General features: G+C 49.0%; 1 protein-coding gene across 1 annotated transcript in view; it reads left to right on the top strand.

Annotated features, from left to right (window-relative positions):
* The window catches only part of LOC138814578 (histone lysine acetyltransferase CREBBP), a 130,565-nt gene extending 117,345 nt beyond the window's left edge, over positions 1-13,220 (top strand). The window contains exons 26-31 of the mRNA XM_070003584.1: positions 805-918; positions 2,572-2,737; positions 3,218-3,385; positions 6,560-6,721; positions 7,014-7,295; positions 8,531-13,220. Coding sequence (XP_069859685.1) covers positions 805-918; positions 2,572-2,737; positions 3,218-3,385; positions 6,560-6,721; positions 7,014-7,295; positions 8,531-10,675 — 3,037 coding nt within the window. The 3' untranslated portion in view covers positions 10,676-13,220. The remainder of the gene's footprint in view (positions 1-804; positions 919-2,571; positions 2,738-3,217; positions 3,386-6,559; positions 6,722-7,013; positions 7,296-8,530) is intronic.
* The last annotated feature ends 975 nt before the right edge of the window (positions 13,221-14,195 follow it).

The following is a 14,195-nucleotide window of genomic DNA, read 5'->3' on the forward strand; positions in this document are numbered from 1 at the left end:
ACCAAAGCTTAGGGATTTTAGAGGAACTGTATACTTCATTCTTCATTACTAGATTAAAGTAAGCCACAATTAACTAACCAAACCACTTAACTTTGTTTACCATTGACTGAATGGGAAATGGTCCTTTTTTTTTTTTTTTTTTGGTCAGTTGTGTGGCTTGAACTCTGAACTTGAGCCCTGTCCCTCAGCTCTTCAGCTCAAGGAGAGCACTCTACCACTTGAGCCACAGCACCACTTCTAGTTTTCTGGTGGTAAATTGGAGATGTAAGAGTCTCATGCCTGGGTTGGCTTTGAACTGCGATCCTCAGATCTCAGCCTCCTGAGTTGCTAGGATTACAGGTGTAAGCCACCAGCACCCAGCTTAGATGAAGGGTCTTGATGACACGTTTCTGCTCTGAGTATATGTGGCTTTAGTCTTGCTTTTTGTTATCAAAGCAGATTACTATAGGGAACAGACATGGGGGTGGGACAGCTGGATGTACTTGTTCAGGTAATATTTCTGCCCTGTTCAGGTTCCATCCAAAATAGAGGTGAAAGGTTCCTGGAAGTGACTTTTCTCCCATTTTCCCTGAGCCTTCCTTTGGCTCTCTTGGGAGTGTGTTGGGCCATTCTGTGGCCAACAAAATGATTGCTGTTAACTTGTTCGGTGGATGGGACTGTGATTGGGGTTTTATCACTTCCTGTTGGGTGGCCACTATAACCATTATCAAAACTTATTTCTGGTGGCTGTTTGGATGCTGGTATTTGGCTTCAAGTTTAAAAGATAACTGTGTATTAAAAGTGATACCTCCACCCCACCTACAGGCGTGTGTACATATCTTATCTGGACAGTATTCATTTCTTCCGGCCACGTTGCCTCCGGACAGCCGTTTACCATGAGATCCTTATTGGATACCTGGAATATGTGAAGAAATTGGGGTAAGTTATACTATCTTTTTCTCTCTGTTTATTTTATGGAATAAGGGGTGGTATGTGTGTGTGTGTCTGTGTGTCTGTGTGTGGTAGTCTTTTCACTTAAAGGATTTTGTTGGGTTTGGTTTTGGTTTTAACTTGGTTGGTTGGTTTCGGTTTCGGTTTCGGTTTTGGTTTTGGTTTTGGTTTTTGCCAGTCCTAGGGCTTGAACTCAGAGCCTGGACACTGTCCCCCTAGCACTCTATCACTTGAGCCACAGTGCTACTTCCAGCTTTTTTTGTTTATGTGATACTGAGAAATCAAACCCTGGGCTTCATGCATGCTAGGCAAACACTCTACCACTAAGCCACATTCCCAGCCCTTCATTTGAAGTTTTATGTATTTTTATTTCTAACATAAAGATCAGACGTTCCCTGAGAGACCCTCTCCAAATACAGACCAACTTATGCCCAGTCCTGGGAAGATACAGTATAAGCTGCAAATGAGTTGCATTCCTTTCTCAAACATGAAAATGTGTTATATTTGATCGAAGTGTCTTGAACAGAGTGAATGAGATTTCTTGTTAACCCTCAAAAGAGAGATATTCAACGGAACTGTTTTTCCAGTGTACAGGAGGAAATCAGGAAGAAATTCAGCGCTTCACTTAGACAGAACTTCCTTGTGTTGCCTTGATGAGCCAGTGAGTTAGCTCACAGGCTCTTTGATGAGGTCAGGGGTCATCTCTGATGTCAACCCCAACCTGTGTGTACTTTTTTTTTTTTTTTTTGGGTCAGTTGTGGGGCTTGAACTCTGGGCTTGGGCACTGTCCCTGTGCTCTTCAGCTCAAGGAGAATGTTCTACCACTTGAGCCACAGCGCCACTTCAGTTTTCTAGTGGTTTATTGGAGATAAGAGTCATACAGACTTTCCTGCCCAGGGCTTTGAACTGTGATCCTCAGATCTCAGACTCCTGAGTAGCTAGGATTACAGGCGTGAGCCACCAGTGCCTGGCTAATTTTTACTTTTTTTTTTTCAGTCATGGGGCCTGAACTCTAGGCCTGGGGCCTGTCCCTCAGCTCTTCAGCTCAAGGCTCCCTACCACTTGAGCCACAGCACCACTTCGGCTTTTTTCTGCTTATGTGATGCTAAGGAATCAAACCCAGGGCCTCGTGCATGCAAAGCAAGCACTCTACCACTGAGCCAACTTTCCAGTTGTGTGTGTACTTTTGAGAGCAAAATACTTCAGCTAGTTGCCAGGGTTAAAGTTGAAAGCAATAAAAGATTATATTGAGCTGGGTGTCAGTGGCTCACACCTGTAATCCTACCTACTCAGGAGGCTGAGATCTGAGGATCACGGTTCAATGCCAGCCCGGGCAGGCAAGTCTGTGAGACTGATCTCCAATAAAACCCACCAGAAAACTGGAAGTGGTGCTGTGGCTCAAGTGGTAGAGTGCTCACCTTGAGCTGAAGAGCTGACGGACAGCACCCAGGCCCTGAGTTCAAGCCCCAGGACCAACCCCCCCCACACACACACACACACACAAATTCTACTGGTTTGAAACCCTTGTTTTCTTTTTTCCTCATATTTCTGTCCTGTGTTTGGCTCCTGTTCTTCAGCTGTAATTCCTTGAAAGTAAAGCACAATTCATTGATACTTCTGGCTTGTGTGTTTGTCCTGTAGGTATGTAACAGGGCACATATGGGCCTGTCCCCCAAGTGAAGGAGACGACTACATCTTCCACTGTCACCCCCCTGATCAAAAAATCCCAAAACCAAAACGACTACAGGAGTGGTACAAGAAGATGCTGGACAAAGCATTTGCAGAGCGGATCATTCATGACTACAAGGTACTCCATCCTAAAGGAACATGGCTTTTTGCAGCTAAGTAGACATCTGTGTGTTTTTCTCTTGCTGTCACATGCTTTATAATTGGATTCATCTACAGGGATTAGAAATCAAAAACTGCTGGGCTGGTGGCTCACACCTGTAATCCTAGCTACTCAAAAGGCTGAGATCTGAGGACCACAGTTTGAAGCCAGCCTCAGCAGAAAAGTCTGTGAGACTCAAAAAGCTGAAAGTGGCTTAAGTTTAGGCAGAAGCCTAAACCTAGAGTGAAAATGGAAGGGTTGGGGATTTAGTACTTGTGCAGACAGTACAAGGCCCTAAGTTTGGTCTTCAGCTCTGCAGAAAAAAAGAAAATGGAGAAGCATTTATGCCATCGATTGGAGCAGCACCATCAGTGCGTGCACTGGAGCTGGTGGCCCATGGGTAAGATCTCCAGGAACTTGTGGATACTCATCTCACCTCGGTGCTTTGCTTTCTCACAGGACATACTCAAGCAGGCAAATGAAGACAGGCTTACAAGTGCCAAGGAACTGCCATATTTTGAAGGAGATTTCTGGCCCAATGTGTTGGAAGAGAGCATCAAGGAGCTAGAACAAGAAGAAGAAGAGAGGAAAAAAGAGGAGAGCACTGCAGCTAGCGAGACCCCTGAGGTGCAAGCTCCCCCCAAGTCTCCCTACTTCTTCTTCCTAGCACTGTGGGGGACAGCCCAGGCCATGCAGGGGTAGCAGACTGGGAAGAGAGTGCAAGTCACTAGGTTCTTTCTCCGCATAGTCAGGTTGTCACAGCAGAAAGAGGGCCTGGGGGCTTGGTTAAGGGCATTTTCCCTGGACAGTGTGGGGGAAAGGGAAGGAAAGCCAGGGGAAGGGATCCTATCTGGGCACAGAGGTAGGCACAAGTTATTTATGCAGGAGGCTCTCTGTTGCCATGCTTTATTGGCTTTTGTGGCAGCTCCTCCTCCTCTTTTGTTGTTGTTGTTGTTGTTGTTGTTGTTGTTGTTGGTCGTGAGGCCTGAACTCTGGGCCTGGGCGCTGTCCCTCAGCTCTTCAGCTAAAGGCTAGAACTCTACCACTTGAGCCACAGCGCCACTTCTGGTTTTTTCTACTTATGTGGTGCTGAGGAATAGTACCCAGGGGCTCATGCATCTAAAGCAAGCACTCTACCACTGAGCTACTTTCCCAGCCTCTGTTTTTTGTGCCTTATACTCAGCTTGTTCACTGATAAGTGTCCATGTATTCCAGACAGTGCAGACTGAACCCCTGCCGGGATTATGTTCTAGGAAGAGTAATTGGAAGGGATAGGTAGTTGCACACTGGGCTTTTCTGATGATGGGCTAGTTCTGAGGAGCAGAGAGGTCTAGGGCACTGTCAGAGGTGCCAGTGACAGAGACAGGACCATCCCATCCCTACCAAAAATATAGGGAAACCTTCCTGTTGTTATGTTGGGATTGCAAAGCATGATAAAGCCATCTTGAGTAGGAGAGGATGGTGGTAGAGATTGGGTTGTAGCTATAAATGCAGTGGAAGTCTACAGTGAATTTTTGAGGGTAGCAGTCCCAAAACTTGGAAGCAGTCTTTGTGGCAGCATATGAGGAAAAACCATGAACTAAAGCAGCCTCATATATGGTTGAAATCACTGTGTTGCTACTGCCACTACTGTAGTCTTGGAGAGGCTGCCAGCACTGGTGGCTCACATCTGTAATCCTAGCTACTCAGAAGGCTGAGAGCTGAGGATCACAGTTCAAAGCCAGCCTGGGCAGGAAAGTCCATGAGACTCTTATCTCTAATAAACCACTAGAAAACCAGAAGTGGCACTGTGGCTCAAGCGGTAGAGCGCTTGCCTTGAGCTGAAGAGCGCAGGGACATTGCCAAGCCCAAAGTTCAAGCCTCACGACTGACCAAAAACAAGAATGGGCTGAGGACATACTACCATTGAAATCCTTGGGAATACCTCCAAAGGAGATTGGATGAGACTTGGCTGGGCTGGAGTTGGTAGCAATGTAGTGTAGCATCGGAAGCCTCATGTCACACACACTGTGTACCTAGGTTACACTGCTGGTGAGACAACACTTGGTCTCCAGTGGAAGAAAGGGACTGGTGCCCCAGCCGGCCCTGGCTGTGCACCAGGAACTTGGTTATATGTGGTTGTTCAGAAGGCAGGATACAAAGAAGTTGGCAGGGAGACACGTGTGTGTGTGTGTGTGTGTGTGTGTGTGTGTGTGTGTGTGTGTGTGTGTGTGTGTGTGTGTGTGTGTGTGTGTGTGTGTGTGTGTGTGTGTGTGTGTGTGTGTGTGTGTGTGTGTGTGTGTGTGTGTGTGTGTGTGTGTCCAATTAGATATGGGCAAAAATGTGCTTTCCTCAGAGACACCTAGGACTCAGGGTTAACTTTGGGACAAAAGGAATGCTCCTGTTCTATTAAAAATCAGATACTTGGTTGCTCACACCTATAACTCAGGAGGACTGAGATGTGAGGATTGTGATTCAGCCAGAATACCCAGATACCCAGCCTGGGCAGCCTTAATTAACTACCAAAAAGCCAGAATCAGAGCTGTTGCTCAACCGCTAGCCTTGAATACAAAATCTTAGAGGGATAGCACCCTGGCCCTGAGTTCAAGCCCCAGGACCAGCACCAAAAGGAAAAAAAAAAGTCATTCTCAATTTCACAGAAATGGGGAAAGCTTATAGTAGTCTTTTTTAAGTGTGAAGATTCTGTAACTTCATGTGTGTAACTTTAACTTTGAGGGGTTGGGGGCATCACAAAGACAAACATGCAAAGGTAAAATTCCAAGGGAAAAAGGCTATTGTTCCAAATGAGAAAAACAAAAAATATTGAGGGTGCTGGGTATTGGTGGCTCACATTTGTAATCCTAGCTGTTCAGGAAGCTGAGGTCTGAGAACCAAGGTTTGAAACCAGCCAGTGCAAAAAAAACAAAGGCAGAGCCGAAATGGTGACCCATGTAGAAAGAGCTAGCAATGTAAAGGTGAGATCCTGAGTTCAACTTCCAGTGCTGTCCTCTTCCCCCACCCCCATTCTGTACCCAAAAAAAAACAAAAACTTTTTTTAGGGGAAGGGGGTGGTTATGGGGCTTGAACTCAGGGCCTTGGTGCTGTCCCTGAGCTCTTTTGCTCGAGGCTAACACTCTACCATTTTGAGCCACAGCACCACTTCCAGTTTTCTGGTGGTTCATTGAAGAGTCTCACCGACTTTCCTGCCTGGGCTGAAATAGATCTGGTTAGCTCTTCTCCCCCAAATTCCTAACTCTTTGCAGAGTTAGGAACATCAGAGTATTTGGCCTGAAATGTGAGCCCTCTTAGACTTAGCCCAGTAATTGGAGCACTAACAGACTTTCCTGCAGACTTAGCAGGAAAACAGGTTCCTGAAGATGTCCTGCCTGGGGTAGTTCTTGAGGGGAACCTAGAGAGTACACAGCACAGCTTTTCTCTATGCACATCTTTCCTATGCCTTCTGTTGGACACATGCGCACACTGTGTATATTCAGGTCCCTCTTCAAGGCAGAGAAAAAGCTACAGGACATAGCATGTGTAGTATCCAGTGGAACAACAGAGCAATAAAAGAATTTTGCTGCCTTCCATTTGTTAAGATACCAGCATCTTGGGTATTCTTTCCCTTGAGAGGGAAGGCAACATGACATACAAGTATAGACTCTGCTTCCACCCTGTCACCTTTCCTTAAACGCCTTCTGAAGGTAACGTCTGGCCTGGGTGCAGGTGCAGTCCACCTGGAAGTTCCTTGACTTAGGCTGGTTCACTGGCACCTCACAGCATGGGATCTGCACATTTGTCTGACAGTCTTGCATGTGATTGCAGGGAAGTCAGGGTGACAGCAAGAATGCCAAGAAAAAGAACAACAAGAAGACCAACAAGAATAAAAGCAGCATTAGCCGTGCAAACAAGAAGAAGCCCAGTATGCCCAATGTGTCAAATGACCTGTCCCAGAAGCTCTATGCCACCATGGAGAAGCACAAGGAGGTAACCATGCAGGCTGGGTAGGAGGTGCTGGGATCCTTTGGGCCCAGGAGGAGGCAGAAGGCACAAAGATGGCTTTCCTTTGGCTCCTTGTGTGGGTGTGTGGTGGAGAGAGGACCACCGGGAAGCTAGAAGCCAGAACTGGCCAGTGTGGTAATACCATGTGACTTGGATACAGCCAAGGGGAGCCTGGGCCTCAGGCTGGTGTCAGGCTCAGCCACCCTCCTGCTCCACAGGCAGAAGTGGCCCTGTCCTGCACTAGCCCCCTTGGAGTTAATGCACCTCCTCTCTACAGGTCTTCTTTGTGATTCACCTGCATGCTGGACCTGTCATCAACACCCTGCCCCCCATCGTGGACCCTGACCCCCTGCTCAGCTGCGACCTAATGGATGGACGTGATGCCTTCCTCACCCTGGCCAGAGACAAACACTGGGAGTTCTCTTCCTTGCGCCGCTCCAAGTGGTCCACGTTGTGCATGCTGGTGGAGCTGCACACCCAGGGTCAGGACCGCTTCGTCTACACGTGCAACGAGTGCAAACACCACGTGGAAACACGCTGGCACTGTACCGTGTGTGAGGTAGGCCTCCCTTCTTGCCACATCTGCAACCGGTGCAGATTCCCACAGAACATCTATGACCGTGATGCAGAATTGGCATCTTTGCACAGCAGAATTTGTGCTGATCTTCTCAGGTTAAGGAGCCAAGCAGGAGGCAAAAGCTCTGTTGTCTTTGTCCCTGCTCTTATCTGGTCTGGCTGCCCTGAGCTGAGGCAGTCTGACTATAGGGACCAACAGGCGCACTCTATGGAGCAAGTGCAGAGGGGGTTGCTGAAATACTGCTTCTTTGGGAATTTCTGCCTGTTCACCTTCTCCTGTGACCCAGCTCAGGGTCAGGGTGCCCTGTATCCCAGTGGCATGTCACACACCTTTGGTCCAGGTCTTAGTCCTTTCATTCACTCACAATGGAGTCCCAAGGGCTGGATTGCTAGCTTCTGCTGAGGTTAACTGGCTTTGATATGTGTTGGGCTTTTCTGTTCTGGACAGACTAAATTCTGCTCCTCTTTCTCTGTGGCCTTCTCTTTTTCCCTTTTTTTTTTTTTGGCTTGTTTGTGAGGCTTGAATTCTGGGCCTGGGCGCTGTCCCTGAGCTCTTCAGCTCAAGGCGAGCACTACTTGAGCCACAGTACCACTTCTGGTTTTCTGGTGGTTAATTGGAGATGTAAGAGTCTCATGCCAGGGTTGGCTTTGAACCGCGATCCTCAGATCTCAGCCTCCTGAGTAGTAGGATTACAGGCGGGAGCCACCAGCACCCAGCTTCACCCACTTTAAAATGCTTTTTTCCCCCCAGCCTTCTCCATTTTCTAATTTGCTGGTGCTAGATTCTTTTTCTGTGAGCAAGGTTTTCAGTCCCAATTCTAGGGCTCCAAACTCATTCTCAATTTCCAGGTGCAAGCATTTCTTAGATGCTTGGGCTCATGTAACTAGCTTGTGCAATATAGACCATGCGTACTGTGTACCCTTTCTTTTGGGAATGAAGTCCACATGCCCTGGTGTGCTTAGGAAGAATGGCTGTAGCGTCTCTCCCTCTTCATGTACTGGGCCTCCTACACTGGATGTCGTGAGTGTTGGAGAGATGAGGCAGAGTTCTGATGCTTTTCTCATAGCAGAGGAAGCAAGGAAGGAAGAGGCCCCGGTGTCCTTTGCCTGGAAACTTTAGCAGACATTACGTTCAAGCATGTGCAGGCTCGGGCCCGAGTTCAGACCACTCTTGCTGGGCCTGTGCTTCTGCTGACCGTTCCCTTTGCTTATCTGCAGGACTATGACCTTTGTATCAACTGCTACAACACCAAGAGTCACACCCACAAGATGGTGAAGTGGGGCCTGGGCCTAGACGATGAGGGCAGCAGCCAGGGCGAGCCACAGTCCAAGAGCCCCCAGGAATCCCGGCGCCTGAGCATCCAGCGCTGCATCCAGTCCCTGGTGCACGCCTGCCAGTGCCGCAACGCCAACTGCTCGCTGCCGTCCTGCCAGAAGATGAAGCGGGTGGTGCAGCACACCAAGGGCTGCAAGCGCAAGACCAACGGGGGCTGCCCCGTGTGCAAGCAGCTCATCGCCCTCTGCTGCTACCACGCCAAACACTGCCAAGAAAACAAATGCCCTGTGCCCTTCTGCCTCAACATCAAACACAAGCTCCGCCAGCAGCAGATTCAGCACCGTCTGCAGCAGGCCCAGCTCATGCGCCGGCGGATGGCCACGATGAACACCCGCAATGTGCCTCAGCAGAGTTTGCCTTCTCCTACCTCAGCACCGCCTGGAACCCCTACACAGCAGCCCAGCACGCCCCAGACGCCACAGCCCCCTCCCCAGCCCCAGCCCTCGCCAGTGAGCATGTCACCAGCTGGCTTCCCCAGTGTGGCCCGGACTCAGCCTCCTACAACAGTGTCCACAGGGAAGCCCGCCAACCAGGTGCCGGCCCCCCCTCCCCCTGCCCAGCCCCCACCTGCAGCGGTAGAAGCGGCCCGGCAGATCGAGCGTGAGGCCCAGCAGCAGCACCACCTATACCGAGTGAATATCAACAATGGCATGCCCCCAGGGCGTACAGGTATGGGGACCCCTGGAAGCCAGATGGCCCTGAATGTGCCCCGGCCCAACCAGGTTAGTGGGCCTGTTATGCCCAACATGCCACCCGGGCAGTGGCAGCAGGCACCCATTCCCCAGCAGCAACCAATGCCAGGTATGCCAAGGCCTGTGATGTCTATGCAGGCCCAACCAGCTGTGGCTGGGCCGCGGATGCCCAATGTACAGCCGCCCAGGAGCATCTCACCCAGCGCCCTGCAAGACTTGCTACGGACCCTGAAGTCTCCCAGCTCCCCTCAGCAGCAGCAGCAGGTGTTGAACATCCTCAAATCCAACCCACAGCTCATGGCAGCTTTTATCAAACAGCGCACAGCCAAGTATGTGGCCAATCAGCCCGGCATGCAGCCCCAGCCCGGCCTCCAGTCCCAGCCCGGCATGCAGCCCCAGCCCGGCATGCACCAACAGCCTGGCTTGCAGAACCTGAATGCGATGCAAGCTGGCGTGCCACGGCCTGGTGTGCCTCCGCAGCAGCAGGCAATGGGAGGCCTGAACCCCCAGGGCCAGGCCCTCAACATCATGAACCCAGGCCACAACCCCAACATGGCAAGTATGAATCCGCAGTACCGAGAGATGCTGAGGAGACAGCTCTTACAGCAGCAGCAGCAACAGCAGCAGCAGCAACAGCAGCAGCAGCAGCAGCAGCAAAACAGCGCCAGTATGGCCGGGGGCATGGCCGGGCATAGCCAGTTTCAGCAGCCACAAGGACCTGGAGGCTACGCCCCAGCCATGCAGCAGCAGCGCATGCAGCAGCATCTCCCCATCCAGGGCAGCTCCATGGGCCAGATGGCCGCTCAGATGGGACAGCTTGGCCAGATGGGGCAGCCTGGGCTGGGGGCTGACAGCACCCCCAACATCCAGCAGGCCCTGCAGCAGCGGATTCTGCAGCAGCAGCAGATGAAGCAGCAGATCGGGTCCCCGGGCCAACCTAACCCCATGAGCCCCCAGCAGCACATGCTCTCAGGACAGCCGCAGGCCTCCCATCTCCCTGGCCAGCAGATCGCCACATCCCTTAGTAACCAGGTGCGATCTCCAGCCCCTGTCCAGTCTCCACGGCCCCAGTCCCAGCCTCCACATTCCAGCCCGTCACCACGGATACAGCCCCAGCCTTCACCACACCACGTCTCTCCCCAGACTGGTTCCCCTCATCCTGGACTTTCGGTCACTATGGCCAGCTCCATGGATCAGGGACACCTGGGGAACCCCGAACAGAGTGCAATGCTCCCTCAACTGAACACGCCTAGTAGGAGTGCACTGTCCAGTGAACTGGCTCTGGTCGGTGACACCACAGGAGACACTCTAGAAAAGTTTGTGGAGGGTTTGTAGCATTATGAGAGCATCACTTTTTCCCCTTTCACGTTCTTGGACCTTTTGTACTGAAAATCCAAGCATCTAGGCTAATCTTTTTACCCCTAGATGGGACTGCGACTTCCAAGCTATGGAAGGGTGGATTGATGTTTAAAGAAACAATACAAAGAATATATTTTTTTGTTAAAAACCAGTTGATTTAAATATCTGGTCTCTCTTTTTTTCCCCGTTTTGTTTTTGTTTGGGGGGGGAGGGGTCGTTTGGATTCTTTTTGTCGACATTGCTGGTGACTCATGCCTTTTTTTAAATGGGAAAAACAAGTTCATTATATTCATATTTTTTATTTGTATTTTCAAGACTTTAAACATTTATGTTTGAAAGTGAGAAGAAAAATAATATTCGGAAACTGGTTCCTGAATTAATGCATCTTATAATGTATCCCGGTAACCGTCTTGACGTTGCGGGAAGATTTTTTTCTATAGTGAACTCTGTGGGCATCTCCAAGTATTACCCTGGACGATAGGAATTGACTCCGGCGTGCACACACGTACACACCCACACACATCTATCTATACATGCTGGCTTAAGCCAAACTCTTGTCTTGCAGATGTAGAAATTGTTGCTTTGTTTCTCTGATAAAACTGGTTTTAGACAAAAATAGGGATGATCAGTCTCCTTAGACCATGCTAATGCTAATAGAGAAGAAGCATTCATTTCTTTCTTCTATGTGAAACTTGAAATGAGGAAAAGCAATTCTAGTGTAAATCATGCAAGCGCTATAATTACTATAAGAAAATTGAAGAAGATTCAATCACTGTATAGAATGGTAAAGTACCAACTCATTTCTTATATCATATTGTTAAATAAACTGTGTGCAACAGACAAAAAGGGTGGTCCTTCTTGAATTCATGTACATGGTATTAACACTTAGTGTTCGGGGTTTTTTTGTTATGAAAATGCTGTTTTCAACATTGTATTTGGACTATGCATGTGTTTTTTTTCCCATTGTATATAAAGTATCGCTTAAAATTGATATAAATTACTGAAGTTTTTAATATGTATTCTGTTCTTTAAGATCCCTGTAAGAATGTTTAAGGTTTTTATTTATTTATATATATTTTTGGAGTCTGTTCTTTGTAAGACATGGTTCTGATTGTTCGCGTAGAGTGGAGAGGCCGGGGCTGCGGTCATGGTGGCCGTGCGGGTGGCGTCTGGGGTGCGTCCCAGCCTGGTCGCCTTCCTTCCCAGACTGAGGTGGCAGCTTGGCAGTAGCCACGCCGATCGGATGCTCACAGGTGAATTTCGTCCCTGCCACGCCAGGGTTCTGAGGCAGCACTTTGCCTCCGGCCCAGTCTCCCCACCCTTCCTCCTGTTGCAGCCAGCTCTCTGTTTGGGGAGGGCTTCCTGCCCTTTCTTCAGGCAGTCCCTCCCCCTTCTATACACAAATCCCAGATCTGATGCAAAGGGTGCTCATGGAACTCCAGGTGGCTCCCGACGCCCCCTCTCCCCCGAAATCCTTTGTCCAGTAGGGAGGATATCTCCATCCGCCTGTGTTGTGGGGCCTCAGTGAGGCCCCCATAGGCCGTGTGCCACCTGGAACAGATCCTGCCACCCAGCCCAGCTGTGGGTGACCTTACTGAGTAAGGTGACTCAGAAAGATTGCAAAGCCAGCTTAGAGGAGGACGTCAGCAGGGGACTGGCGGGAACCCCTGGTCTGCTGCTCCCTCTCCCCCCACCCCCCAGAACTTTTTTGTAATCCCTGTCTTCCAGCCAAAGGGGTGGTTTCTGATAGGGGTAGGGACTGAGGTGTTAACTGTAGAAATCATGGCCCAAATAGCTTCCTTTTTGGCCCTTAATGTTCACAGAAGTATTTTCAGGATACATCATACTTGAGTTGGGAATCTAAATTTGAGGAAACCTTCAGAGAACTTGGAAGGGTGCAATGTAGTATTAGCACAGAGTTTTTGAGTCTTGGTTTTTTAATTATGTGGATTTGCTAAACCAGGTAAAGATAAGGCCGCATCGAGCATCCCTGACCCACCCCCCGTCTCCGCCCCGTCCTCTTGCCTCCAGAACCTGCCATCCTGCTCAACTTGCACATTCGCGGTCCTCTTTGGAGTCCCCTTCCCTGCTGATGAGGGATTCCTGAGCCATGTGTTCAAACCAGAAGTGGAGCCGGAGCCCTGGAGAAGCTGTTCCAAGCCCACGCTCAGAGGGGGTGCTCGCCAGTGTGCAGCCTTTTAACGTGGGCAGTGGAGACGTCTTTTTCAGGTTATCCTGGAATTCAAAACTCTATGTACCAACCTCTTCCTTGTTGGAATCTGCATCCTATGCAACTGTCCATCCGGGTGTCAATGGATGTGGCTGAGGGTGTGGGCTATGGATACTAACCTTAAACCTGTCCTAAGGAAATTTCTGTAAGAGCTGGAGAGCCCAGACGCTGTGTCTCATGCTGTATACTTGAGAGGAGAAGAGAAAAAGTCCTATATTTGTGATCAAAAAGAGGGAACTTGAAATGTGCTGGTGTTTATAATAAAAGCTGGTAAAACTGCTTGGATTCAAAGATGGTTCCGATTGGCTAATGACCCTTATCATTAGCTCAGCAGCTAGTCACTGAAAGGCCGAAGATCTGTTGAATTTGTCTCCACTGAACATGCCTTTTTGATAATGTCTTTGAGATTCCTAACATTTAAGAACTGAAATCAAGTGAGATGGCCGTGGATAACTTCTGCTTCTGTACTCTCAGTTGGAGGTGAAGTGTTCTATTTCTTTTGGTTGCTCTAAAATGGAGCCAAAGGTTTTTCTAATCAAAAAAAAAAAGTTTGGTGCTGCATGGCATAATGAGCTTGGGGGGAAAAAATACTCATGAAGATAGTGATTGTGTTGATAGCCCTTGGGATACCAGGAAGTTCTTAACACAAGACAGCATGCTGGGTACAAAGTGAATCTCTAACCACCCTATATGGGTACTTGTAGGAATGGGAATAAAGTTGGCCCAGGTACCACAAAGGTACATCTCAGGAAGAAAGGAACTGTTCCTTTCACATGCACTAGCCAAAAGCTACATCCTTGTACATAGTAATAAGTCAAGGATGAGTAAAAAACAAGCCAGATAGTGTGGCACTGAAACTGACAGAGTGGTGGAGCCCTGCAGCTGATCCTAATTGTCCATAAAACTACTAACATGCTCCCATCTGTTCATAGAGGATAGCAATTTACTGGCGATGATTTTTTTTCTTCACTTAAAAGTTCAGACTTTTTTTTCTTTGCCAGTCCTGGGACTTGAACTCAGGTCCGGGCTTCTTGGCACTGAGCTTCTCTGTGCTTAAGGCTAGCACTCTACCACTTCAGCTACAGTGAGTGCCACTTGCAGTTTTCTGGTGGTTAATTGGAGATAAGAGTCACAGACTTTCCTGCCTGGGCTGGCTTTGAACCACAATCCTCAGATCTCAGCCTCCTGAGTAGCTAGGATTACAGATATGAGCCACTAGCGCCTGGCTGATTTTTTTTTTTTTTTAAGAATATACTATTAAGAAAC

Source organism: Dipodomys merriami, unplaced genomic scaffold, assembly GCF_024711535.1.
Source record: "Dipodomys merriami isolate MVZ:Mamm:240054 unplaced genomic scaffold, mDipMer1.0.p SCAF_60, whole genome shotgun sequence".
In the NCBI taxonomy this organism is placed as follows: Eukaryota; Metazoa; Chordata; class Mammalia; order Rodentia; family Heteromyidae; genus Dipodomys; species Dipodomys merriami.